Source organism: Spermophilus citellus, assembly GCF_964194105.1.
Source record: "Spermophilus citellus genome assembly, chromosome: 17".
Lineage (NCBI taxonomy): Eukaryota > Metazoa > Chordata > Mammalia > Rodentia > Sciuridae > Spermophilus > Spermophilus citellus.
Window position 1 is genome coordinate 12490113 of NC_138199.1, and position 27357 is coordinate 12517469.

A 27357-nucleotide genomic window follows, 5' to 3' on the forward strand; every position below is an offset into this window, starting at 1 on the left:
GCAGGGCCAGTGTCCCCATCTGTAAGCAGAGGCACTGAAGCCCACCATCTCCGACACCGGCTTCATTCTGATAAGCATGGGAGTCTCATATGGGCAAGGAGAGGGCGTTCCCTGGAACCCGGCCAGGGGTGGGGGCAGCACAGCCCTGGGCTCCTGACTACAAAGGCAGGGTGTCATGTTTGGAAGGTAGAGAGGGTCTGCTTACTGAAGGGGCCAGGAGCCCCCTGGAATATCAGAGGCGAAGGAGGCAGAGTCCTGGAGCAAAACCCAGAACAAAACTTCAAGGACAACAAATCCAGACTGAGTAATAGTCAGGTGGAAAAAGGGGACCCATTTTGGTTAAAGTCTAATTTTTCCTTCTTTTCCCCTTGAAGAACAGAATAGAAGCACCTTCCAGAAACCCAACTTCCCCTTCTCCTAACCTCTTCCTCCCACGGCAGCTGCTCACAGGATCCTTCAAGTCCAAACCCCAAAACAAATAAATATGACCCTTGCCTCCAGCGGCCCACCTGGTCCCTCTCCCTCCCACCTCCCTGCCCAGTTCCCCCTGGGCCTGTGCAGACCAAGGAGAGGAGGGACATGGGAAGAGGCGACATGGCCTCCCTGGGACTCACACTGCCCAGGTCTGCTGCTTGGCTAGGAGAAGCTCTGGAAGGGGTCCCCCAAGTCTCCTGCTCACTTGAGGGTTGGGAGGGGCCACCTCGTAATCCCCAGCCGAGGCTGGAGGCCTGGGCCTTGGACACATGTGTCCTGCAGCTGGGGGGCTGCGTGGTCTTCTTCCAAAAACCACCTGGAGCCCCTCCTTGTGGCTGTCACCCTGGCTTGGAGACACTACGCTTCGTTTATCTTCAAATGACGGCCAAGTGTGTTGTCAAAATCCAGGTTGACTTCCCCGGGGGAGCTGGACGTTTCTATACTACCTGGCGATGGCTGTATTTTAAAGGGGCTTTTGGGAATTTACTGGGGACCTCAGAGGGGCCTGGAATATCAATGCCCACCACCTGGACACCACTGAATTGACATGTAAAACCTGCCAGTTGCTCTTGCTTCATCCTGAGGGAGGCCAGGCTGGATTACTAGGGTCTCGCCCTGGCGTCAGCATGGGGTGTGTGCGTGCAGGCGTGGGTGTGCTGATCCGTGTGTACATACATATGGTCTCACACACACGCATGTAATAAAATGAGAATGTTTTAGAAGTTCTTAACATTCATCATCATTCATCATTTTATGCCAATAAGGTCCTGACCCTTTGTTAGGAAACAAAGTTTACGTGTATCTATGAAAATGTCCATAATCCACCCAGTGTTCTGTGTAACTATAATGCACTAATAAAAAAAAAATAAAAGTCTTGGGCTGGGGTTGCAGCTCAGCAGTAGAGCGCTCGCCTAGCACATGCGAGGCCCTGGGTTCGATCCTCAGCACCACGTAAAAATAAGTAAGTAGAATAAAGGTGCCGAGTCCAACTACAACTAAAAAATAAATATTATAAAAAAAGTCTGAGTCTTGCCACTGGCCCAGCAAGGACCCCTCAGGGTCAGAAAAGGGCTGGACCCTTGGCAATGCAGACTCCCCAGGCTCCCTGCAGCTGAGAGGAACATTCTACACACACCAGGAGCTCCTACCACTTTCCTGATGCTTGAGGGCCCTGCTGGTGAGCCACACAGACTTAAGGATGAATGAGGACATGGAAGATCAGCAAGGCCCAGTCTGCAGCCACACAGCCCAGCAGAGGCAGGGCAAAGGCCAGGGCCCAGCCTGGGAATCCCAGCCTCAGAGGTTCCCACTGGCCTTAACGGCCCTCCACAGGGAGAGGAGGAGAAGCCAGGCCCCTGTGGCCCCTCATGCCCTCTGTCCCTGAGGGCCAAGGTGGAAGAGATGAGCAACGCCTGAGTGTGAGATCCACTGGTCACAGGGATTCCATGACCGACCTGCATCCCAACCCCAGCTCTCCACGGGTCACACGGCCTCTCCCCACTTCCCAGGACGGGGCTCTACTCACCATAGTCTTTCTTGCAGTACTTCTTCATGTTAATCTTCAGCTTCCCTTTGGAGGCCTTACAGTAGGAATCGCAGTCTGCAGGAGGGGCAGAGAGCAGACAAAAACTAATTAGGGCTGGCAATGAATAGGCTGGTGGGCCGGGCGGGAGGCCACCTCCCCAAAGACCCAGAGGCCTGCGATACCCATGGGCCAGGCCGAGCGGGCTGGCCATTCAGGGCAGGCCTCGCCTTCTAAAGAGGCCCTTGGGACAAAAGGCCCCCGCCTGACCCCCTCCTCCTCTGGCCTGACGAATCCTTTAGCCGCCTTGGCCTCCGTGAGAGTCCCTGGGGGCTCCCGAATCATGCCACCCAGGGCTTCTGAGCCCCACACAAATTCCCCCTGTTCTTCAGATGCCACTGGAGCCCTGATTAAAGCCGATAGAGGGCTCATTGTCATCCCGCGCTCTGGGTCTGTGTCAGCCACTGGCTTTCATGGCGCGGAGCCTCTGGCTGGGGTCAGGCCCCAACAAAAGAGGTCACAGAGGAAATTAGCAGCCCATGAAGTATTAGAAAACCCCTTGGGTGTCCACTCCACTGGAGTGTACAAATAAAATGTCCCACGAAGAAGAGTTCAGTTCTAATGGGCCCTACTGCTGAGAGGCAGGGTTGCCGGGCCCGCGTCCGCAGGGTATCACTTCGGGGGCTTCCAGGCCCTGAAACGAGAACCGGGGCCTGCCAGCCATTAGACTCGCTTCTTCTGGTAGAAGACCTTCAACTCCCCAAATGCAGACTCCGTGGCTGGACCCCATCCCAATTTGTCCTCTCCCAGCCAGACATTTCTGCTCTTTGGACAAGAAGATGCAATTCTTTCACTTGGTCTGTGACCTCCTGAGCATGGTGGCCCAGGTCATTGCAGAGGCCCAGGAAACCCCGCCTGCCTGGTCTGCCCCTGCCACGCAAGAGTGCGGGCTCTCACTCGATTCTTAGAACCGTTCTTTGATGCATGAGAGATGATGCTATTCCCATTCTGCAGACAAGAAAACTGAGGTCAATGTGGCAGAAAGGGATGATTTGTGTGGAAGTACAGAGCCAAGCCAGGGCAGGAAGTCAGGCCTCAGGACCTCTGCTCCCAGCGCGTGGCTAAGATCTGCAGAGAATATTCAGAAATCTCCTTAGAGTCAGTCTCTGGCTCCAAAGGAGGCAGTTGTCTCCTCTGAGGTCCCAGGATGCAGTAACTGGTGCCTCAATTAGCTCAGCTACATCACTGCCTTGAGAACCAGGGTCCCGGCAGCCCCTTCTGCCTCCCAGGCCAATCTCTTGAGGCCCCAAACTAGGAACCAGTCACAGGAACTGGAAAAAGAACAGCCCACCTTGCTGCTCCTCTGCAGTCGGAGCCCTTGAACCCCCCTCAGGACACAGGAGGCCACTGTGTCAGTTTTTCCTGTTAACCAGACGGCTGGTGGGTTCCAAGAACTCTTGGGATGCAGGGACTGGGATGTCCAGAGAGAGTGGCCTTCACTCAACTGTGACCAATCCCCAGGATGGGGGAGGATGGCAGCCCCAACACACAAGTTAACAGCACCATCCCCACCACCGTCCACTGCACTTCCAGGTGGGAATCAGCTGTGCTGGGCCGCGTCTCTGCCACTCGGGGACAGATGATGCTCCCGGCACAGGCACGGTGTGGCTGAAGGCAGGCCTTGCACAATCTGGTGGTTCCAGTGAACTGGCTCGCTCCCTGCTCCCTCCACTTATGGAAGCCAATTGGAATGCAAGTGATGTCTAGTAATGTCACTGCAGGGACAGACTCGAATCCATTCTGTGCCTTTTGTGTTATATTTTTTTGGGGGAAAGTTGTTGGCCCCCGTCAGTACTCATTTCCGATTGGGAAGAAAGGCTGACATCCTGCCTCTTCGGCCTGGGCCCAGTAAGACCCACCCCTGCGACAGCCTGGGTGGAAAGGGCACCTCTGAGCGTGTCCCCTCTACCAGGTCTGGGGTGCGGGGGCTTTGTGGGAGGTTGCAGTGCTCAGCTTAAAATGGAGAAAGCCCAGCTCAGAGAGGTTCCAGGGCAGCCTGCCCAAGGGGAGCCCCGCCCCACGAGGCAGAAGGGAGGCAGACGGGGCCCTGGGACGGCCTCCCCCTGGACCTTCAGCATCACTGCCCCCAGCCTGGTAACAGCCATCGAAAGCTCTTCTCTTCAGAGCCAAGCGTCCACCTGGGACAGAAATCGTCCTAGGATGTGCGACATCCATCACTGCCTAATTCACTTGAGCTCCCAGAGCCTGTGTGCCAAATCCCAGTCATCGCCACGCACCTCCAGGGCTGCACTGGATCCCAGCGGCAACACAGGGCAGGAACAGGGCCTTGGCGCTGTTCCCGATGCTTTTACAAGCTCTTCTGGCCCCTTCCAGGCGGGTCCCATTTCACAGAGGAGCATCCAGGTCCAGAGATGTTGGGGACCTGCTCCCCCAGGGTCATGTGCCTCCGGAGGCCATCTGCCTCCAGAGCCTGGGATTCTAACCTTTGGTCTCCCATCCTGGCTATGCATGGAATCACCTGGAATCTTTAAACCACCCTGGTGCCCGGGTCCTGGTCCCTAGAGGTTTTGACTTCCTTGGCTCAGGGAATGGCCTGAGTGTCTGGATTTCCAATGCTCTTCGGGTGATTGTGACGGGCAGCCAGCATTAGAAACACTCTCTGAACCACAGGAAGGGGATCGTCTCTGTACCCACGATGTGCCCACAGCACCCTCCTCGACAGAGGACCCAGAGAGGTGGTTGTGAACTCAAACTCAGAAGATGTCAGTCTGAGCATTTGAGCTATGCTGGCCTTTGTTGGGGGCTGGGGGGTGGGGTGTCCCTCCTTTCTGTCAATTGTCAGTTCTGGTGACGTCAGGATGCTTGTTGCAAACTGTGCCCTACTCCCTCCAGAGTTGCTGACACTGATTTAATGGTGAGCTAGGAAAACAAAGACCAAGCTTTCTAGAACTGGGTGTAAAGCCCAGGTAAAGAGGCTTGGAAGGAGAGAGAGGCTCAACTGTTCTTTCTCCTTTGGGGAAAATGAAGAACCTTCCGGAACACAGATGCTGGGGGGAGGGGGGGGAAGCTTTTTGGCTGCTTGTGACTCTTCCTTTGGACTGTATTCCAGATAGCTGAGGTCACTGGACCAAGTGGTCCCTGGATAAGCAAAACGTCCCTGTATTTGCTTCCTTTATCAAAGGCACGCAGAGCCACAGAGATTGCCTCTGAGATGGATAAACCACAGGCTCTAAAAGCCAACTCTGTCTTCCTCCCCAACATGGCATCTACTTGGCAGCACCCTTGCGGAGCCTCTCCTGGCTTTTGTGCCAAAATAGCTATAAAGACAATGAAAAGATGAAAATTCACACACTAACGCCAAGAATGCAAACTGATAGATGACCCAGTGCCGGGATCTGGGAGCAATCTCTATTAATTAAAGGCAGATGGTGGGGGAAGAAGCAAAAACTATCCAGGTTTTACCTCAGGACTCAGCTCTTTGTCTGATGAACAGAAAGATCCTGGGGCGAGGGAGGAAGATGGCAGGCAGAAGGACACTTGACGAGAAAAACGATGGGGCAGAAGAGGGCGGGGGCACAGGGGGTGAGCCCTCCACCAGGAAAGGAACTTTGAGGAAGGGTAGGGACCAGAAGGATTAGCAGTTGCGGTGGCTTCCTGAACTTATATTTTTAATCGAAATCACTGATGGCAGAGAATCAGAAAGTGAGGAATAAGAAGGGCACCGAGTCTACCCAGGAGAAGCAAATCCAAGTAAAAGGTTGGTAGAAACCGGGAATTGGAGATGGAGCCATGGACCGTCCCCTACCATCCACCTTGGATCCAAGATGGGAACCCAGCCCTCAGGCTAGGACAGGGATCAACAAATCTTTTTCTACAAAGGGCCAAACAGTATATACCTGAGTCTTTGAGCGCCACATGCTCTGCGTCACAACTATTCAATTGTGTGGCCACAGCTCCAAAACAGCCACCAACAACAGGTGACCAAATACGCAGGACAGACCAAACAATTCTAGAAAGAGAAAGTCACATGAGGAAAGATAAAGATAAGGTTAAAGACCATATATATATATATATATATATATATATATATAAATAAAATGCATGAGAGAGAAGAGCTGGAAAAATAAAAACTAGAGCAAATTATCTCAAATCCCAGTGGCACAATTAACATCCGCTTTGTAAGCAGCAGAGAGAAATGATACTGTGGCAAACTAATTCAGGGATTTGAGAAGATGGAGAAATTTACAAAATATAGGAGGAGAGGATAAAGACATAGAAACATGGAAGAGGATAAAAATGTAGGAAAGTAGAGAGCGGGTAGGTGACAGGTAGGAACTGCAGCAGAGGCCAAATGGAATGGAAGCAGGACTCAAGCAGGCCAGGCCTGGTGGCATCCCTCGATAATCCCAGCTACTGAGGAGGCTGAGGCAGGAGGAGCATCAAGTTCTAGACCACCCTCAGCAACTTAGAGAGGCCCTGTTTAAAACAATAGAAAGAGCTGGGGATGTGGCTCAGTAGTAAAGCATCTCTGAGTTTAATTCCCAGTGAGTGGCAGGGAGAATCAAAGCTCAAGGAATAGGGTCCAACACCTAGACATATTTTTACAAAACACCAAGATGTGGAAAAAAACAAAGATCTGGGCCAATGATCACAAAGCAATGTCTATAAAAGGGAAAACTTATGACTCAAAATTTTATACCTAGCTACACTAGCATAGACGTACTCAGGCCACAATGAACAAAACACATTCTCAGGTTAGCAAGGGCTCAGAAAATATTCCAATCCTGAGTCTTTTTTTTTTTTAATAAGTACTTGAGGATGTTTTCCAAACAACTATGAAATGAATAAATAACAAGACCTAAAAAAAGAAGAAAGTCATGATATAAATATACTGGAGATGAACACCAAAACTAATAAATGCAGATATTTCAAACTTGGTTCTAAAACCAAATCCAAATATCAAAATAATTCTTCAATGTTTGAAAGAGAATAGACTGTCTATAAAACTATAAAAATTTACTTTGAAACTTTAGATCATATTAACAAAAACTAGAAAGTAGAATGAGGTGAGGAATAAAATTTTGTGTCTTGAATAGAATGTAGAAGATACTATTCCATGCTTGACTACATAGATTAAATACTGCCTTTGGGGGGAAAAAAACACTGGAGAACTTAAGAAATAAATTATAGTTAATAGGCCAAGAGATAAACCAGAAAAAAGGAAAATACAAAGACCAACTATGATAAGATCACAGAATAATTATCTCAAGACAAATCATTGAAAATATCATGGACCCAACTCCTCTACTGAAAAACTAATTTAAAAATATTAAATCACAGGCTGGGGATGTAGCTTAGTGGTAGAGCACTTGCCTGGCATGCATGAGACCTTGGGTTTGAACCCCAGCATAACACACACACACACACACACACACACACACACACACACTCACAAAATTACTCTTTAAGAGGAATATAACTAAAGTGATTTTTTTTAAACGTCTACAATTTATGTTGTGGCAAAATCATATGAAAAATCAAAGCAAAACAATAACAACAAAAAACAAACCAAAAGAAATAAAGTAATATTAGAAAAGGTAGAATTCAAGGCAAACATTTTTAAAATGGACAAAGAAGATCACCTAGAAAATAAATTTTCTCTTATGGGTATGGAATAACACCCCTTGAGATACATTAAATAAAAACTGAGGAACACACAAAAAGAAGCAGACACACACAAGTAGTCAAAGAATGCTAAATTAATTCCAAGAAGCTGAAATTGAACAGGCCACATGTCCTGACCACCATGTAATAAATATTATTATTTGTTATTAAAGAAGAAAGAATGAAAATATGCAACACATATTCACTTCTAGAAGTTTCAGAATTAGCAAAACAAAGCCCAAAGAAAGTGGGAGGAAATTATTAATCGCAGAAATAGAAATGAATGTACTAGACATGAAAAAAAAAAAACCTCAAAACTAGAAATACATGCAAGATCTGAATCTTTGAAAAGTCCCCAACAAACTTTTTAAAGAAGACCAGACAAAACACTGTCATGTCTATGAATAAAAGAAAGAAAACAGAATACTAGGAAATAACAAGGGAATAACTACGATCTAGAAAACATTCTATGAATTATAAGGCTATTGTATGCAATGGCAGGCTACCATCTTGGAGATCTGAATGAAATACCAATTTTTTTTTTGAGAGAAAGAGAATTTTTTAATATTTATTTTTTAGTTTTCGGTGGACACAACATCTTTATTTTATGTGGTGCTGAGGATCAAACCTAGTGCCCCGTGCATGCCAGGTGAGTGCGCTACCGCTTGAGCCACATCCCCAGCCCTAAATACCAATGTTTTAGGAGAACATAAATGACCAAGTTGAACACATAATCTTAGGAAATGTCTGGACTGAACCAGTTTCAGAGGCCATGTGAACGTTTAAAGGACGCATCCACGTTGTGCTACCTGACCTGTTCAGAAACACAGAAAAAGATGGGAGGTCACTAAGGTGAACCTCATGAAACTGCCCCAAACTGACCATTTTGCAAGTTTAAAAAAGCAGTTCCACGTGGTCCAACCTTAATATAAAAGGCGGCATAACCTAGACACACCAGACCCTGCAGTCCGATTGATCCGCCTCATTTACTCATTAAATGAGTCCCAACTTTTATACCTACCAGGTTCCCAGCCTCCCCTCTCAGCCAGTGCCAGGACCCCACTCAGTGACTGCAACAACCCCCCACCCCTACCGGTCTCTCCAGGGCACTGGGTTGAGCGCCCAGGTAAACGCTGGCAGATCTGCAGTGGCCCCTGCGCCACCAGGGTCACCCACCTTCTGCACCCTTCTCCCCTGTAAGAGACAGGGGCCGCCAGGGCTGGACACAGGTGCTGGCTGGCTCCTCACTGGCACAAGCCCTGTCCCAGGGAGGGCCACGGAGACCTGGAGGCGGCCATCTGCCCAGCTCGCAGCAGGCCCATCCTGGCTGGCATCCGGGCTCCTCCTGGGGGCGGCCCCCCTCCCTTTCATCCTTCCCACCTGCTCCCCTGACCGACCCACAGACGGGAGCCAAGAGGTGGCCCTGCGGCCCGATCCCCGTGGCCCAGCCCCTCCCACCTCTTCCTCCACCTTGGGGAGTTGGCCCCTCTGATCTGCCTCCTGCGCTCAGGTGCCAAAATCCTGCTGGGCGCGCTTGCTGGCCAGCACAAGGCTCATCTCTGAGCATATGGCAGGCAGAGCCCGGCGGCCCGTGGTGAGAGCCAGGGGCACCGCATCTGGCACCTCCCCCTGGAGGAGGGCGGGGAACTGGCAAAGGTCTGGCTCGGCCAGCCCTGGCCCTGCTCCTCCGAGCCCTCTGCCTCTCTGCGTCTGGGCTGTTGGATTTGGGAGCAGGGTGGGGGGTGTGATGAGGGACCCCCGGCCATAGTGGTCGGCCCCCTGGGACAGGGGAGCCCAGAGGCTGTGGGTAGGGGACGGGCTCCTGGCTTTCACTGGCCTGGGGGTAAGAGTTCAGGGGGAGAAGGGCTGGGGCTCAGAGAGTCCTTCTTCCCACCAGCAGGTGACAAGGCAGGTGGCGTCAGTCTGCCCCTAGAGCATGCTCTATCTCTGTCTAACCTGGAGCCACCAAGCTGCCCCGAACCATCTCTTCAGGCAAGAGACAGTCCAGCTTTGAGTGTGTCCAGTTCAGACTGCAGCAGATGTCTCCGAATCCACGACAGTTGTTACAGGGGGAGTCATGGGACAACAGGAAGGTACTCCCTATGATGCCAGCTCCTGCAGCTACAGGCAAGGCCCTGCCTCCCAGTCTTATCACTTTCACCAACACTTTATCTAAGGGGACAGCCACGCATCTAGGTGAGCCAGAGCCCAGGCAGCTCTTGAGTCCCTGGCCCCTCTCTCCAAGCCTGGGCTGGTCCCACCCACTCAATCTGTAGCCCACAAGCCCTAGGTGAGTCAACGGCAGATGCCCATTTAACTTCAGGCTCAGGGGGGCAGAAAAGGCAAGTTCTTCCAAAATGAGGCAATGAACTGGCAGAGGAGTTGGGCAAGAGGGGCTTTGCAAACTCTGGGACAAATGATTAGAAGAAAGCTCCAAATGTTTACAACCTCAAGAGTAAAGAAAGGGTTGGTGTCCTTAATATGCAAAGAACTCTTCTGAGTCAATAAGAAAAAAGCTATCTAAACTTAGAAGGTAATGAATAGGTCATTCACAGAAGAGGAAATTAAAAAGGGACAGGGAAACAGAAACATGATCATCTTAAATATCAACGAAACAGACCTCTGGCTAAGGGGAACAGGGCACTTGTACGTGGCAAACTGGCAAAGGCAAACGTGTAACGTGCATGAAATGTGGTTGGGGCCAAATTAATAGGGACTCTCCTGAGAGCAGTTGGTATTGAATGTCATAACCCTGAAAACCCTCACCCCATGAAGCACCCCCACTTCTATGATTTTATTATCCACTCATTCACTTAACTAGCTGGCTGTGGGAGGCACTAGGCACACCCCGAGACTAATGGCAGTCGGGTGGCACTAGAGCAGAAGGGGACAGGCCAGTCACACAAGTATCATCATACCCACAGAAGAATAATGCTCAGAAAATGAGGACTATGAGCTGAGCCCATTGGTAGCAAATAGAAAGAAGGACAGTGGAAAGCCATTAAGATACGAAGGCCATTCTTTGGAGCTGATGTTTAGGATGGCCAGCAGTCAGTCCCGTGAAGTAAAGGGAGGAGCATTGGTGTAACCTGGAAGGTGCAAAGGCCCCAGGGTAGGAAAGTGCTGGGCAGATATGAGGAACTCAAAGGGAATCTGGAATAGCATACGGCTGTGTGTCTGGCAGCCATTTGAACTTCATTTTAGAAGAATATAATGCACTTTAAAGTGCTGGTTTTTATATCTTGCTTTGCTGTCCTTAGCCACATTTAAAATTTTACAAAGATAAAATTCTCATGGGATTTTTTTGGGTCGAGGGGAGCTGGGGAGTGATAACACTCAAGTCCTTTTTTTAAAATATATATATTTTATTTTGAGACAGGGCCTCACTAAGTTGCCAACTTGTGATCCTCTGTCTCGGCCTCCACCCTACCACCAGTCGACTTATAGGCATGCGCCACTGTGCCCGGCACAATTCTCATGTTCAAAAGAAAAAAGGTACTAAAACTCTTCTGAGGCAAAATGAAATCGGCCAAATCATACATCTGTGTAAAAATGTATCGCAACAAATTCTGCTTCTGTGTACAATCATCACACACTCAGTAACTAAATAACAGAATAACTCCGTAGAGCGAGTGGATCAGGTACTGGGGGACCAGATGGATCACATTATGTCACCTGCTCGTATGAATGTGGCATAATGAAGCCCACCGTTATGTATGATTATATGCACCAATTAAAAAAAAATCAATAAAAAATATTCCAAAGTGAGTCTTTTCTTTACCAAGAGATGGCAGGTGCGCACAGGTACATCCTCTCCCAGCCCCACAAATGGTGATACAAGGGACAAAGAAAAGGTGACAGATCTTCAATGTCCTGTGCCCGTGGGACCTGTGTATGTGTACGGCAGCGAAGTGACACCATTGCTGTAGCTAGGGTAGCAGGGGAAAGCTCCCCATAGGTAGCACCCAAGTGAGACCCAAACAATGCAAAGGAGATGCGGGGGGAAGGGATCTCAGGGAAGAGGGTACCAAGCGAGGAGGGCAGCCTATGGAAAGGTCCTGAGGCAGAACCCCCTCCTGATATAGTCCAGGACCTGAATGAAGGCTGGGGCACGCTGCACAGAGTGAATAAGAAGACAGACAACTTGCAAAGCCTGCAGGGGCATGGGGGGGGGGTCGCGGCTGGAAAAGTCTGGGCTTCTGTTTTACACAGAGGCAAAGCCACCAGAGGGTCCTCATCTGGCCTGTGTCACTCAGGGCTGCAAGGGACCGGGTCTTTGGTGGTTGAGACTGGCTCTCACTTTCTTGGGGCTGGGCTGCCTAGAGAGCTGCCTCCAACTTGAACCTTATCTCCACTCGGTGCCGCAGGTTCTGAAGAGCCAGTTTCCAGGCTCTCAGAAATGTGCACCGAGACTCGTTCCTTCTCGAGGGCGGCAGCTGAGCATCTGGCGGAGCAGTGGGACCCAAGCTCCTCCCGAGCACAGCTCTGCTCCTCGGGCCTGGGGCTCAGCTGGCAGAGCTGGGGCTCAGCCCCCCGAGGGAAGCCCTGCTCTCCCTTCCCGCGCCTTCCCCGGGTGTGACCAGAGCCGGGTCCCTTTTCTCAGTCCTCTCCCTGCAAAGTCGCCCCAGGACTCAGGCCAGAACCTGAAAGATCCATTTTCCTTTTTCCTTAAATAGCCAGGCCCAGTGGGGTCCACCCAAGATATTCTTCTCCGAAGCCCTCCCTGGGGTCACCACGCCACGGTGCCACTTGCAGCCTGAGGATGTAAGAGGACATCCCGAGAGGGGGGCTCCAGGGAAAGCCACATTTTACGTGGTAAAAATAGGGAACCCATAGGCTCCCCTCTGATCTGGGCCTTGAAACATTCTGAGCCACTGTGTCCCCATCTGAGAAATGCAGCAATAGTGGTGACAGTCAAAACCAGGCTTCCTGTTGGCAGAATTTAAGGACAATGACCCCACAGGCACTGGGAGAACATGGGAGGTCAGGGTCATCTCTGGACAGGATGTTTCAGCTCGAGGTGGCCTTAGAGGCACCACCTGGGGGGGCAGGGTGAATAACGGTGGAGCAGCAAGAAACATGGGGACAGAAGGGACCCCAGAAGACGAGGAGGGCTCAGTTCTGGCCCAGCACTGGGCCTCCACAGACCAGGACAACGGACAAACCAAGAACCTCATTGGTCTGGACGCTGGAGCTCCCCCACGTCCCCAACAAGACTAAGCCCCCTTTCCTGGTGGTGCTTCGGGCCCACAGTTAGGCAGGGCTGGGGACAAAGGCTGTGGCAGGCCCGTGGAGAGGACCTCGTCTTTGCCTGAGGGCCACAGCATTGGGACATTCACTGTCCTGCATCTCCTCCTCCAGCGCCGTCCTGTGTTTGAATCCTGCCATTTTCAGAGTACAGGGAAAGAACAGGACTGGACTCCCTGGGCAGGAGGAGAGGCCAGAGACCACCCCACGGGCCCCTCGCAGGCTGAGCCACACACCTGGCCCTCCAATGCCGTTTCCGTTGGGGTATTCTTGGAACCCATTCCTGGTCACTTTTCCTGAGGGGCCATCCTCCGCCCACAAGCTCTGGTGGGCATCCTTGAAGCTCCTGGTATCCATCTCATGGCCTAGAATTTTCTATCTGCCTTCTCCCCTGGCAAAGCAAACCCTGGTGTCACAGTACCTCCCGCAGGGTGGGTCACCTCTGCCCACTCAATGAACCACAAAGGCACACAGACACTGCCCCCTGCAAGAGGCCACCAACCAGGCAAAGTCAGTGGGGTGCGTCTGTGTCCGTGAGACACCAAGACAGCCTGCCACAAATACACGATCCCCAGAGAAACCTGGTGCTGCGTGTGGGAAATCCTGGGGGGTCAGGGCCAACCTCTGACAACGAAGAATCCGTCTAGGGGGGAGGAAGAGGTACCAGGTACCCAAGAAGGGAAGAGGCCGTGGCCCTCTGTTGGGATGCAGGGTGACATCTGGGATCAGCGGTGTTGAGCTTTTCTGCAGGTCTCAGCTTGCCGTCTTTGGGGCATGGTGCAGTAGTGGGACAGATCCCCTCTTCCTGGACCCCAGGATGCAATCTGTTATCCCAGTGGAATTGATATATCTCAAATGCTAAGGAAGGAAGGATCTGGCAGGACTCGGGTAGCAGGAAGGCTACCCTCAAGACACCCCAAACGCTGGCTTTACGATTCTCAACAGCTGTGTATCCTTGGGCCTGTTGCTGAACTTCTCTGAAGCTGGAATTTCTCATTCACCAAATAGAGCTGAGAGTCTATAATCTTTTAAAATCCCTGTAAGATGAAGCCTGGCATATAATAACCACTAAAAATAAATGTCAGCTATTATCATTTTTAATTCTAATTTAGGAATCAGGAGAGAAACCGAATTTCACTGTATTACCAGCATATCAAAAAAAAATTTTTTTTAAACACCAAGATATTTCTCACTCGAGTATGTCCTCGAGTCACTGAATAATGACTGGCCGTCCTGAGGCTGTGGTTCCTCCAGGGCCACACGTGACACACTTTGCAGATAATTTGCAATTTATTTGTTTATGGTCCCTCTTCCTCCCAGAAATCAGGGAAGGAAGTCACCACTGTGTCCCCAGGGCCCAGGACATAGAAGGGGCCCTCAGTAAATATTTGTCGAATGAGTCCAATCAAAGCATGCCCCCCGGCTGCCAGCATCGTGTGGCCAGCAAAGTGACCCTCCTCGGCTCTAACTGATTCCTTCCCTTCCTCATCGGAGGGCAGAAGTCACTAGACTCTGGGAAGAAACCCGCGTGAACGAGCCAGTCTAGGGGCAACAGCAGCACGGGGAAGGTTGGCGGCGGGATTCTGAAGGGATGTGGGGAGGGAGGCGCGATTTGGGAACATGCTGGAAACGCAAAGAGCAAAGTTTGGAGAGCACAGCTCCTTGGCTGGGGAGGAGACAGACTGGGAGCTGATAAATCTTCCCTCTCCGGGGAGGCTGGAAGGGCTCTGGTGTTGGGTTGGACGTTAATAACACAGATCCTAAATCCACTGCCTTATTATGAAAATACGTTTGCAGATTGAAAACCCTAAGCCAGATCTGAGGCCAGCTCTTACAGGTGGAGCCAGGAAGATTCAGAGCCCAGGAAGCCCCTGAGGCCGCAGGGCCGGGTTGTCTGGCCCAGAAACCCATCAGTTTCAGCTCTGCATGTTGGGACCCCAAAAGGGACAGACCGAGAGGGCTGAGCTTCCAAGAGGGGTGAGGAGGGAGCTGGGCTTTTTTATTTCCCTTGGCTGATGACAGAGCCAAGGGGCCCTACCCCCTCTCTGCAGGGCTGGGCTCCAGGGTGGGGTGGGGTGGCCAGGGCTCCAAAGACCACGTGATGCAGGGGAGCAACCCTTCTTCTCCCCTTTGAACAAGAGGGTGAAAATGAGTCCCCAGCATGCTCTTTCTTCTTGCTGAACAAGATGGATTGGAAAACAAATTAGCTCAAATAAAGCATGTAATTAGATTAAAGGCTCTTGCCCAGCGCCTTCGGGGGGCTGCAGAAAGCCCTCTGGGCAGAGGCAGGAGACCCGGCTGGCAGAACCAGCTCCTGGACATCCAGGATTTGCTCTCAACCCTCAGCTGCCCACCCCTGGGTCTCCCTAGCCAGTTTCAACTCTGCCACAGGGATTACCATGGAGATCGCCCCTGTCTGGCCACCAGCCCAGACCTGGAGGTCACCCCCTGTTCCCTGCCTGCAGGTGCTGGCTGCCTCAGCCTCAGAGGGCAGCTGTGTCCAATCCACAGGTAGGAACAATAGGAATGTGATGAGTTCCACCTGGACACACTCCCCACCGACACTCTCCACCCAGCTCCTCATTTGACCTATACAACTCGGGAGGACACAGCAGAGGAATGACATGGCCAGTACACATGAGGAAGTGCAAGACCAGAATGCTCTGTGTCCAAGGCCACCAGCCAGTGGGGGGAGGCACATTCCCTAATACTAGTCACCCTCACTCTGGTCCAGGGCCACCCAGAGGAACCTCCGTCCCCAAAGACATGAGCGCCCAGTGACCAGAGAGTCGCAACCCTTAATCGACCCCCATCCCCATGCAGGGGCTGCAGGGTCTCAGGGGACCATTCTTTCAGCTTCCTTGACCTCAGGAAGAACCTCCACACAGATACCTTCATACCCACCACCCCACACCCCACCACTTCCCCAACCGGGGCCTCTTATGATCATAATGGCTCCTGCTACCAGCCAGACCTTTAGGAAGCAAAGCCACATCCACAGCCTCACAGAGAAAGCAGGCCAGGTTCAAGGAGTTGCTGGACCCAGGGAAGAAATTCCCCGTCAACATGGCAGATGAGTTCTGGCCCTGAGTGGTGAAGGAGAGACCAGGCAGGGAGGAGGAGAAAGAGAAAGAGGAAAGTGTGAAATGTGGGATTCCTAGTTCAAAAGGCTCAGTGATGAGCAACTTATCAAAAAAGGATAAAAGCGGGTTGCTAGAAGTAGCCCATGGCCCACGAGCCCCCCTGGCTCCCCACATGGCAGACATCACTAATCAACCACAGCACCCTAAGACATCGATAAGGGGCTCCCTCCCAGTTGCCCAGTGGATAAGCGGACACATTCCTACCACCATGAGTCATTCTGTCACTTGTCACTGACTGCTGGACTGGACATGGGCCACAGAACTCCCCCTTCAGGAACTGAAAGGGTTCTTTAAGACTGAAAGCAGGCCACACTTGACCCCTGTTGCCAGGCTGAGTCTCTCTCAACCTGGTCCCTAAGGTGGGAGAGGACTGCCATCAGCTGAGCCTCACTTGAATTCTGTACCTCCCCAAGGAGATACAGGATTACTTGCAATGTAAATGGAATGAAATAGTTGTCATACTTCATTGGGGGGGGGGGGAATAGTGACAAGAAAAAAGGTCTGCATGTGTACAATACAGAGGGAATTTTTTTTTTTCCCAAATGGTTTTCATTCGAGGTTGGTTGAATCCATGGAGGTGGATCCTGTGGATACGGAGGCCAGTGTTATGCATCTAGAGACCGGGAGAAAGAAGGAACTGCTAGAAAACAGAGGGCCAGGCAGCAGCAGCAAACAGAAGCAAATAACTATGAAAACCAGGTGGCTCTGTAAAGAACTCAAAAAATTTAACACCAAAAAGAAAAAAAAATAATTCAATCAATAAATAGGCCAAGGAATTAAACAGACACTTCACTGACGAATACAACAGATCAACAACATATGAAAAAATTGTTCATCATCTCTAGCAATGAGAGAAATGCAAATCAAAACTACTTTAAGATTTCATCCAACTCCAGTCAGAATGGCAATTATCAAGAATCCAAGCAAAAATAAGTGTTGGCAAGGATATGGGGGGAAAGGCACACTCATACATTGCTGGTGGGACTGCAAATTGGTGCAACCACTCTGGAAAGCAGTATGGAGATTCCTCAGAAAACTTGGAATGGAACTACCAATTGACTCAGCTTTCCCACTCCTTGGTATATACACAAAGGGCTTAAAATCAGCATACTATAGTGATGCAGCCACATCAAGGTAGCAGCTCAATTCACAATAGCTAAACTATGGAACCAACCTAGGTGTCCTTCGATAGTTGAATGAATAAAGAGAATGTGATACATATACACAATGGAGTACTACTCAGCCTTAAAGAAGAATGAAATTATGGCATTTGCAGGTAAATGGATGGAATTGGAGACTATCATTCTAAGTGAAATAAGCCAATCCCAAAAAACTAAAGGCCAAATGTTTTCTCTAAGAAATGTATGCTGATCCATAGTGCGGGGTGGGTGTAGGGAAGAATGAAGGAACTTTGGATTGTACAAAGGGGAGTAAAGGGAGGGGTTGGGTGGTGGGGATGGGAAGGACAGTAGAATGAGACAGACATTATTATAGTCTTTGTACATGTATGATTGCACCATGTACAGCCAGAGATATGAGAAGTAGTTCTCCATTTGTGTACAATGTGTCAAAGTGCATTCTACTGTCATGTGTAACTAATCAGAACAAATTTTTAAAATTAAAAATAAAAAAGAAAACCAGATGGAGAATAATTAAGGGCCATTTCAAATAAATGGCAACCATTCCTAAGATGGGTGGATAAGACACAGCACACTTCCTCTTCTCGATGAATAAAAACATCCTGAAAGGTGACTTGTGATCAATGTGCGTATGCTTAATGTGGCAAGAAAGTTGGTGATACATTTGGAAAAGATTTCCATTCCACAGAATGTTTTTTAAAACTTCTGCGGCATTTCAATGAATAATGTCACAGGTATTTGGAAACTATGTGTATGGAGTGTCACTCATGCCACAATCTCACAACCATGGCAGAAACTGAAGTCCTCCTCAGCCAGACCAAACACAGTGCTACCTTCTCATATGGCGAACAAGGGTAAAATATTCCTGATCCCGTATCTAAGTATCCTGTATCCAAAATGCCTGGGACTAGAAGTGTTCTGGATTTCAATTTTTTTTTTCATACTCTGGACTATTTGCATATACATAATGATATATCCTGGGGAAGAGACGCAAACATAAAGTTCATTTATGCTTCATATACACCTCACACACATAGTCGGAAGGTAATCTAATCAATATTTTTAGCACGTGCCTTTTGACGTGGCCCTTTCCATGAGAGGGAGGTCAGGTGTGGAATTTTCCACTCGGGGGAACATCAAAAAGTTTTGGATCTGGGAGCCTTTTAGATTTTGGATTCTCATGAGTAGGGATGCTCAGGTGTTTGCTTTAGTGAAGTGAAAGACTCTCCATGTACTCCAGGGAACCACAGACCCAAGCGACTCCCTGAGAAGATGCTAGCATTCTTCACATACTGGGCAGGGATACAGCTATGCTCCTAGTGTCACATGGGGTGCAGAGCCTAGAAGTTGGAGGGTGCACCAAGAGCCCTGTGGATACCATTGACTTCACCCCTGCCCTCCTCACCTGGAGACATCCTAATTTCTAAAAGGATGCCAGTCCTCTGTGGCTTGACCATCTCTTCTTTCTCCAAGAACTGCTGAACACAAAATTCCCAACTGTGGCTCCCTGTTTGTTGGTTCTAGAGGCCAATGTGGAGTCAGTGTGTCTCCGACTCTCTGCTGCCCAAAGGTCAGAGGGACGTGGAATAGAAAGGTCAGTGGACCCTGGGAGTCCAAGCTCTGCTAAGGCTTCCACAGGCCCCCACATCCTGCATCTGACCTGCCGCAAAGCTCACACGAAGGCCTCTGGAACTCTCCTGGTAGACAAAGGTCTAACCGGCTCTCACCTTCATGGGAAGCCCTGTGTGGGGGAGAATTGAGCTCCATTCTTGGTACCCACAAGCATCAGCTCCTGTTGGAAACTGAAGGATAGCAAACCAGGCCCCATTGGGTCCTGGAACCAATCCCTGTGGATACTTAGGGACCACTGTATTGTCCTCACACAGAGCCCTCTGCTCTCACACGCCTCCTCCCATGGGAGTCAGGCTTTCTGATAGCCTTGAGGTCCACACCACCCACTCCACACCCTTCCTTGAGATGACATGCTCACCCAGACCTTCAATCACAGAACAAGTTCAAAACCATCACCCAGAGATGAGCTATGCAAAACAAGGAGAGAACAGATGGGCATCTTTCTGCCTAAGATGAGATACCCGCTAGACAAGGGGTATTAGGTTGGGGGAGATGAGGAGAGGTGGTACTCCCCTCTAGAAAAATATATCTGCATCAGAACCAGAGAGAAAACACCTGCCAGCAGCCTCCAAACACCTTTTCAAGATGCAAATCCGGCCTCATAAGATGAACTTTCTAGATTTTTTTTTTTGCTTGAGGACCCCAAATGTCCAGCCAAGGCACTGACTTGAAGTACAGTCAGTGCTCTGTACCCAGGAGTTCTGCATCCATTAGACAAACCCAAGATCAAAAGTATTCTAGAAGAAAATCACATGTGTAACGAACGTGTGCAGACTTTTAAAAATCACCATTCCCTAAACAATATGGCGAAAAAAAATCCTGTCCAGAGCATTTATATCATATTAGGTATAAGTAATCTAGAGACGAGTTAAAATATATGGAAGGACATGTGGGGCTGGGGATGTGACTCAAGTGGTAGCGCACTCGCCTGGCACGCGTGCGGCCCGGGTTCGATCCTCAGCACCACATACCAACAAAGATGTTGTGTCCGCCGAGAACTAAAAAATATTAAAAATTCTCTCCTCTCTCACTCTCTTTAAAAATAAATAAATAAATAAATAAATAAATAAATAAATAGGACATGTGGAGGTTACATGCAGATACTATGCCATTTATATAAGGGACCCGAGTACCTGCAGATTTTGGTATTCTGGGGAGAGGGTCCTAGAACCTATCCCTTATGGATACTTGGGGACCACTGTATTGTCCTCTCTTATCTGCCACCTGTGTCCTTAGGAAACACCGGTCCAAGTGGAGGGGCAATGAGCCACCTTAGACTTTGGTCTTCATTCATTAGGCCACAAATGACCCAGCAGATCCGACACTGGCCAGGCACAGAAGACGGGCCAGCATCCACAGACGTGGCTGGACCTAACAGTGAACACCTTGAATGAGAATCATCTACCGAACTCATGTGTCCCTCTCACACAGTGCACTAGGAGTCCAGGAAGGCCGATCTCGTGCCTCCTACCCAATTCAATCCTCGAACCCCAGCCCCAGCACTACGTGGATGTGTGATCGCGGAACAAACGCGAGGACGACAAACTGACAGATACACAAAGCTTCTGATCCGAAATCCCAAGGCATTCTGGGAGTTGGCAGGCAAAGTTACGAGAAGCCACTCCGGAGCCTGGCTGAATAAGAAATCCCCCATTTTCAGCCTGTAGCCCAGATAAGGCCAAGGGAAGGATTTAGAGAGCACAGGATCCGTATTGCCTAAGCCCTTCCAAATTGCAGAAAAGACTGCACCTGCCTTCATCCGTCTGTGGCTGCTAATCCGCTGTAACAGCTCCGTGCCCCCCATTCTATCTCCCCCTCGGCGGGCAGAGTTATCCTGTGTATTCGCCTTTAATAAGCTAAGCCATTCTGGCACCGTATTCACTGGTATCAGCTCCCACCGGGCCCACCCCACGGGGTCTCCTTGTCAGCTCTCCCAGTGAACAGGGGATTTTGTGTTCAGCAGGGAAAACAAAGCTGTCCCAATAGGGATCCAGTTGGCTCTCTCTAGGCTCCTCCAGGGAGAGCCAGCAGTGGACACGAACTGCAATTGCTGTCAACACGAAAGGGGGATTCAGATGAGCTAAGCTGGGGCTCCCTGGGAAGGTCATGAAAGAGAGGGACACTTGCAGTCCTGTCGCGTCCACCCGGCTGGCTGGCTGACTGGTTAGCTCGGCTGGTTAAGCCAGTGCCCGTAAAGGACATGCTTGGAACCCAGGGGCTGCCCTGGCTTAGTCTGCCTACACCCCAAACTGCAGTTGCTATTGGGTAGAAAGCACTTTCTTGGGCCAAGATGAGGCTACACTGCTTCCTACAGAGGGGAAAAAAAAAAGGTCCTTAAGATTCACCCTCACATTCTGATGTCAATTACTGTAGCCCCGGCAACAGGTGGCCAGAGATGAGCCCCAGATTGGAAGGGTGATCCAAAAACATCTATGGGGAAGACTGCTTTCATTTTCCTCCTGAGCATATGGACTACATCACCCAGTCATCCCTTGGAGTAGTGTGGTCACATGGCCGAGTTCTGGCCAATGAGATGTGGGTATAAGTGAGAACCCCACATTTTGAGGCCTAGCACATAAAAATCTCCCCAAACCCTCCCAGCAATGACGCTAAGGCCCCAGATGGCACAGCCAAGTGACAGAAGGAGCGTGGGGCCCTCGACCCACCTGTGGGAAGGAGGCCATCCAATGAGGAAACCTGTGATGGCTGTTGTATCAGCAAGAAATAACTGACCACCAGGAATGTTTGCTACAACGCAGCCTGCCTGATCCACGCAGGGTTGTGAAATTCACAACATGAAGTGAATTAGAACAGCAGCAGTTTTGTTTTGTTTTGTTTTGTTTTGTGATAGAATAGAAACAGAGATGAGTAGGACTGACACTACAGAGTGGCCAGCTAAATGTGGGAAGGGGGACATGGGGACCCAAAGAGTAACCGGCAGGTCTTTCTTCAGTGTGGAACTGCAGAAAGGGAGAGGGGAATGGGAAAAAAAACCCACTGGTGCCAATAAAACTTTCCATCAAATTATCTGCCATGTAAAGTTGTTCTTGGGTATGAGAGGGGAACTGGTCCAGGACATCCCACAAACGTCAAAATCCTTGGATGCTCAAGTCCCTTATATAAACCAGCACGGTATTCACATATAACTTAGGCACATCCTCCAAGTACTTTAAATCATCTCTAGGTTACTTACAATATCTAACCCAACGTAAATGGAATGCACATAATTGTTATTCTGCATTGTTTGGGAAATAATAACAACAACAAAAAGTATGTGCACGTAAAGTACAGATACTTTTTTTTTTTAAAAAAATTACATTTGATCTATGGTTGCTTGAATCCATGCAAGCAGAACCCACGGGGACAGAGAGCCAACTGTCTTGCAGATGTGCTGGGTGTCCTGCCCAGACCCTTTATTGGCCCAGCGCCCCCATCCCCAGCTGCTGCAGGGCCAGGGCACATCTGCAGTCTTCTCTGAAGGCTTGCCTTTGACTGATGGACACTGCTTTGCTTGCAGGTATCTGGGAGGTTAAAAATGTCCCTCCCCAGGAGGCAGTCCGTAGCTAATGGTCAACAGATGTGGGTGAGTAGAATGGCCTGGTTCTTTTGCCTTTAAGCAGAACAACTTTTTTGTTTTGTTTTGGTTTTGGTACCAGGAATTGAACTCAGGGGCACTCGACCACTGACCCACATCCCCAGCCCTATTTTGTATTTTATTCAGAGATGGGGGTCCCACTGAGTTGCTTAGCACCTCGCCATTGCTGAGGCTGGCTTTGAACTCACGATCCTCCTGCCTCAGCCTCCCAAGCTGCTGGGATTACAGGCATGTGCCACGGCGCCTAGGAAGCAGAACAACTTCTTTGGCATGATTACCTCTCCAGAGCCCCTGTGGGATTGGGGCCGAGTCCTTGTGTTTTCCCAGCTTCTCCCCCTTCCTGGTTGCTCTGAAGAACACCTCCTCAATAAATCACCTGCCCAGGAATCCCGTCCTAGGCTCCTTGAGGTTCTGGGGAATCCAACCCAAGACACCAGGGTCCCTGATAGCCCTCATGAATGGCTGACCTTCCACTTCTTCATCCACAGCACCAAAAAATGGCCAAAAATAGGAAGGAGGGCAGGAATGAAGTCTAGGGTCAGGGTGATCCTGAACTATCAGGCCCCCAAAGGATCCTGCCATCCCAGAGGCTTTGTCAGAGAAGACTGCAGATGTGCCCTGGCCCTGCAGCAGCTGGGGATGGGGGTGCTGGGCCAGTAAAGGGTCTTGGCAGGACCTATGAAGGCCTCAACGACTGAAGATAGATTTCAGATGCTGAAGGAGGTGGTCTCCCGGGACAGAAGGAAAGCTTGGCTGAGCCCCACAGGGGAAGTTAAAGCCTAGCTCAGCTTGGGCCTAAGAAAAATCTGTGTGTGTGTGTGTGTGTGTGTGTGTTACTGAGGATTAAACCAAGGGCCCCTACCTCTGAGCTCCATCCCCAGCCCTTTTTTTTTTTTTTTTTTTTTTTGAGATAATCTTACTAAATTTCTCAGGTTGGCCTCAAACCTGTGATCCTCCTGCCTTGGCCTCCCGAGTTGCTGGGCTTATAGGCATGTGCTATTACAATCTAGCAGGCCTGAAGAAAATCTTGAAGCAGTTTTCTCTAAAGCCCATTGTTCAAACATTCTTCAAATTTTTCATTTCCCTTCAGCGGGACAAATCTTTTCAAACTCCCATGTCTGATTTCTTTCCTGCTTAAAAAAAAAAAAAAATGGTTTGCTTGAGGCACCATGTGGAAGTGGGGACCCCACTTCTTCATGTGACCTAGAGCAAGTCACTGACCTCCTCTAAACCTCAGTCTCCCCATCTGTTACATGTGGAGTCCGGGTTGGATTCCTTATCTCTACGTTCTTCCCGGTATCAAGATCCAGAATTCCAACTCCCCAGAGGCCTTTTGGACAATACCACACTTCAGAATATTTAACAATCGTCTCTCTGTGGGAGGAAAATCAGCCGAGACTTGTACTATTTGCCAAGTTCCAAGGTGTAAATAATCCCACCATGGCCAAGTTTAAACTACCCGTGTGACACCCAAACTCGGAGTTGGAGGGAATGTACATCATCAGCCCTGGAGAGCCAACGTGAGCAGGCACATACTGGCCCCCCAACATCCCCGATTCTCAGTAACCTCTTGGGCAAGAGAAGTTCATTTTAGACCCCTGATCATTTCTGATCTCTGCAAACGAAAGGTTTTCACTTTCCTGGATCCCACAGTACGATTTATTCTTCAGCAGAGATCACAAAACACTACAGATGACACTCGCCACAATCTTCCCTCAAGAGGACAGAACCAGAGCGGGTGGTACTCAGTGTCCTCCTGAGATGCCAAGCACAGGGTTCCAGCTGAGTCAGGCTCAAGGCAGAGGCAGGGGACTTGCTGATATGGTCACACTCAGAGCTCTGGAAGCCAAGCGGGGAGAGCAGCAGAAAGGACTATCTTGTTCAACAGGAAGTGGGGGTGGGGGGGATGGTCTGAACATCACCCGGCCAGGGAGGAGGCCGCTAGTGACCTCCTGGCCTCCTAATTCTGAAGGTCTGGGTGCACCCAGGTGAGGTCCCCAGCTACTGGGCAAATCAGGCCCTGATCCCTTCTCTCTTCCCATTCCCAGAGCTGGGCACCCTCCCTGGTCCGAGTGTCCCACAGTCCCAAAGCAGTTCTGAAAGAGGCCCACAGGCTCAGTGTCAGGGAGTGGCCTAAGAGCACAAGGCTTGCTCTGCCCACCAGGGCCGGCCCAGCTGCTGACGACAGATTGAGGGAGGGGACAGAGCAGGATCCAGGTGATCCACAGTCGGCCTCTAACAAGGCCCCCGGATTTTGAGCTGGGAGGGGATGGACGGGTCATTCAGCCCACCTCCTTCCCTTCACTGAGCGCTGTGGGCAGCTTGTAGGACACCCACACTGGGAAGGGTGAAGCCCCCAGACCCCAGGGGCCTAAGAATGGACTGATGGCCCCCGCTGTTTTATTACCATCAAGTCTGGGTGGTTGGGGATCTGGTGGGCCGTTTCATCAAAGGACCCACGATGGGTGCTGCCCACCCTGGTTCAGGGGCTGCTGAAGTTCTATGGGGCAGACCCAGGACCCTAGAGAAACCCTAGGGTTTTGAGGCAGCGTTCTGGGCAGGGACCACCCAGGGGACAATTCAGTATCCACCCCTGCCTCAGCCAGCTCTGTGGCCTGCACACTCCGCCCCCACCCAGCCTCTGCCAGAATGACAACTGTGTGACACGGAGGAGGGGTGCTGGGCTCTCCCATCTCTCTCCCTGACACCTGTCACTCATCCCATGAGCCACCCCTGTTGAGTCCCCAGTGGGAAGAGTTCCCCCCAAACGGCTAAATATTCCGCCCCTACTGGCCCCCGGCTCATCCCTTTATCCTGCTCCACCCAGCAAAGGCCCAGAGACAAGCAGCACAATGGCGTCCTGAAACCCACAATGCAAGGGCTTCCTTTGTGCTCCTGGGGTGACAGGCCCCTGGCAGTGGGGTGGGGAGGTGGGGCTCTCTCCTGGCCCCGGGCTTGACCTCTGCCCCCACCCTTTGTGCAGGTCCCCAAAAAGGGGAGAGAGGGGAAGGGGGAGGGGAGGAAGAGGCCAGGGGAAGCCAGAGAAAAGAAAGGTGGCAGAAGAGACAGAGGGAGAGCCCACCAGGGCAGAGAAAGCAGAATCAGAGACGAAGGATCTAGAAAGATAGGAAGAAAGAAGGTGCTAGAAAGGAGTCATTCAGGCTGCCTAGAAGCAACTGAACCACCTTAAATTGACTGCTCTTTTTAGGTTCCCACTGGTCACATGTACCAGAGAGTCCACTCAGTTCAACCGAATCAGTCTGGTCTCAAGTGAGCAGGTCCCACTGTCTGGAAGAGCCCTGTGTCTCTGTGGTTCCATCTCTGGTCTCCCTTCCTGAAACAGGGTTCTGGGCAGCCGAGTTCATGTCAGGACATCTAGGCTTAACCCAGTGGTTTTATAAGCAGGGGCTGTCTGCCCCCACGGGACATTTGGTTATCAGAGCTCCCCAGAGGGCAGGGTGCTGTAACAGTGTGCAGGACAGCCCCACCCCAAAGGATCCTTCAGCCTTGACACCAACAGAGCCAAGGTCGAGAAACCAAGGTCTAACCTTGGGGTAGAGGCTTGCAGGTGATCCTCCAGTATGTAGCAAGTCCAGGGTGAGGTCCTGGGCTCAGTCCCCAGCACCCAAAAAAAGAAACCCTTGGTTTAAATACCTTAAACAATTGCCCAACTTCCATCCCCTCCATCCCCATCAAGGAGACTTAAAAGGATCCCTGAGTGAAGCCAGGAATGATGGTGTATGCCTGAAATCCAAATGACGTGGGAGGCTGAGACAGGAGGATTGCAAGTTCAAGGCCAGTCTCAGCAACTAAGTGAAGCCCTAGGCAACTAGCAAGACTATCTCAAATAAATAAATAAATAAATAGGACTGGGGATGGAGGTCAGTGATAAAGCATCCCTGGGTTCAATCCCCAGCACCCCCCCCCCCAACACACAAAATAAAAAAGCTGGTTCCTGACTGCACTTCTTGGTCCTTTGTTGGAGGGTCCTCTTCCTCAGGGATTCTGCCCTGATGAAAGCTCAGAGCTCATACCCTACAAAACCACAAGTTGGGACATGGCACTGCCTCTTCCTTAAGGGCATCTGAGGTTAATAACAGCAGGGACCACGTAAGCAGCTCTTTTCATTCTTATATCCTATTTCACATTTATTGTATCTGCAAAAGCAGCCCAGGATGGGGACCCCATATGCATTTCTAAATATAATGCTTTTGTATATCACGTCATTACAGAATATTTTAATAATGAAGCCACTGAGCACCCCAGCTATAAAAGACATTTGAGGAACAATCAAGAAATTTTTGACTATCGGTACTAGGTGATATTAAAGAATTTCTTGTTCATTTGGTGAGGTGGGATAATAGTATCGAGAAGATATTCTTACTTTTCAGTGCATTCTGAAATATTTAGGGGTGAGGGCTGGAGTTGTGGCTCAGTGGTAGAGCACTCACCTAGCATGCATGAGGCACTGGGTTCAATCCTCAGCACCACATAAATGTTAAATAAAGATATTGTGCCTACCTAAAACTAAAAAAAAAAAAAATATTTAAAAAATATATTTAGGGGTGAAATGCCATCATATCTAAACTCTTCTTTTTTAAATTTATCTTTTGCAGTATTGGGGTTTGAACCCAGGGTGTTCTACCACCAACGTATATCCCCTGCCCTTTTTTAAAATTTTGAGACAGGGTCTCCCTAAGTTGCTGAGGCTGGCCTCCAACTTGCAATCCTCCTGCCATAGTCGCTCCCGAGTTGCTGGGATTACAGGCATGTGCTTGAACTCTTCAAAAGAATTTCAGCAGGGCAGGGGATGTAGCTCAGGGGATGCCTGGCACATATGAGGTTCTGGGTAAATCCCTAGCATCACCATCTCAAAAAAAAAAAAAAAAAAAAAAACAAAGTTAAATTTAAAAAAAATCA

At 50.0% G+C, this 27357-nt stretch overlaps 1 protein-coding gene across 3 annotated transcripts in view; it reads right to left on the reverse strand.

Moving 5' to 3' along the window:
* NTN1 (netrin 1) overlaps nt 1–27357 on the reverse strand; it is a 176598-nt gene that overhangs the window by 10883 nt on the left and 138358 nt on the right. For all 3 annotated transcript variants that reach the window (XM_081271210.1, XM_081271211.1, XM_081271209.1), the window contains exon 6: nt 2000–2074. In XM_081271210.1, the coding sequence (XP_081127336.1) occupies nt 2000–2074 (75 nt within the window). The remainder of the gene's footprint in view (nt 1–1999; nt 2075–27357) is intronic.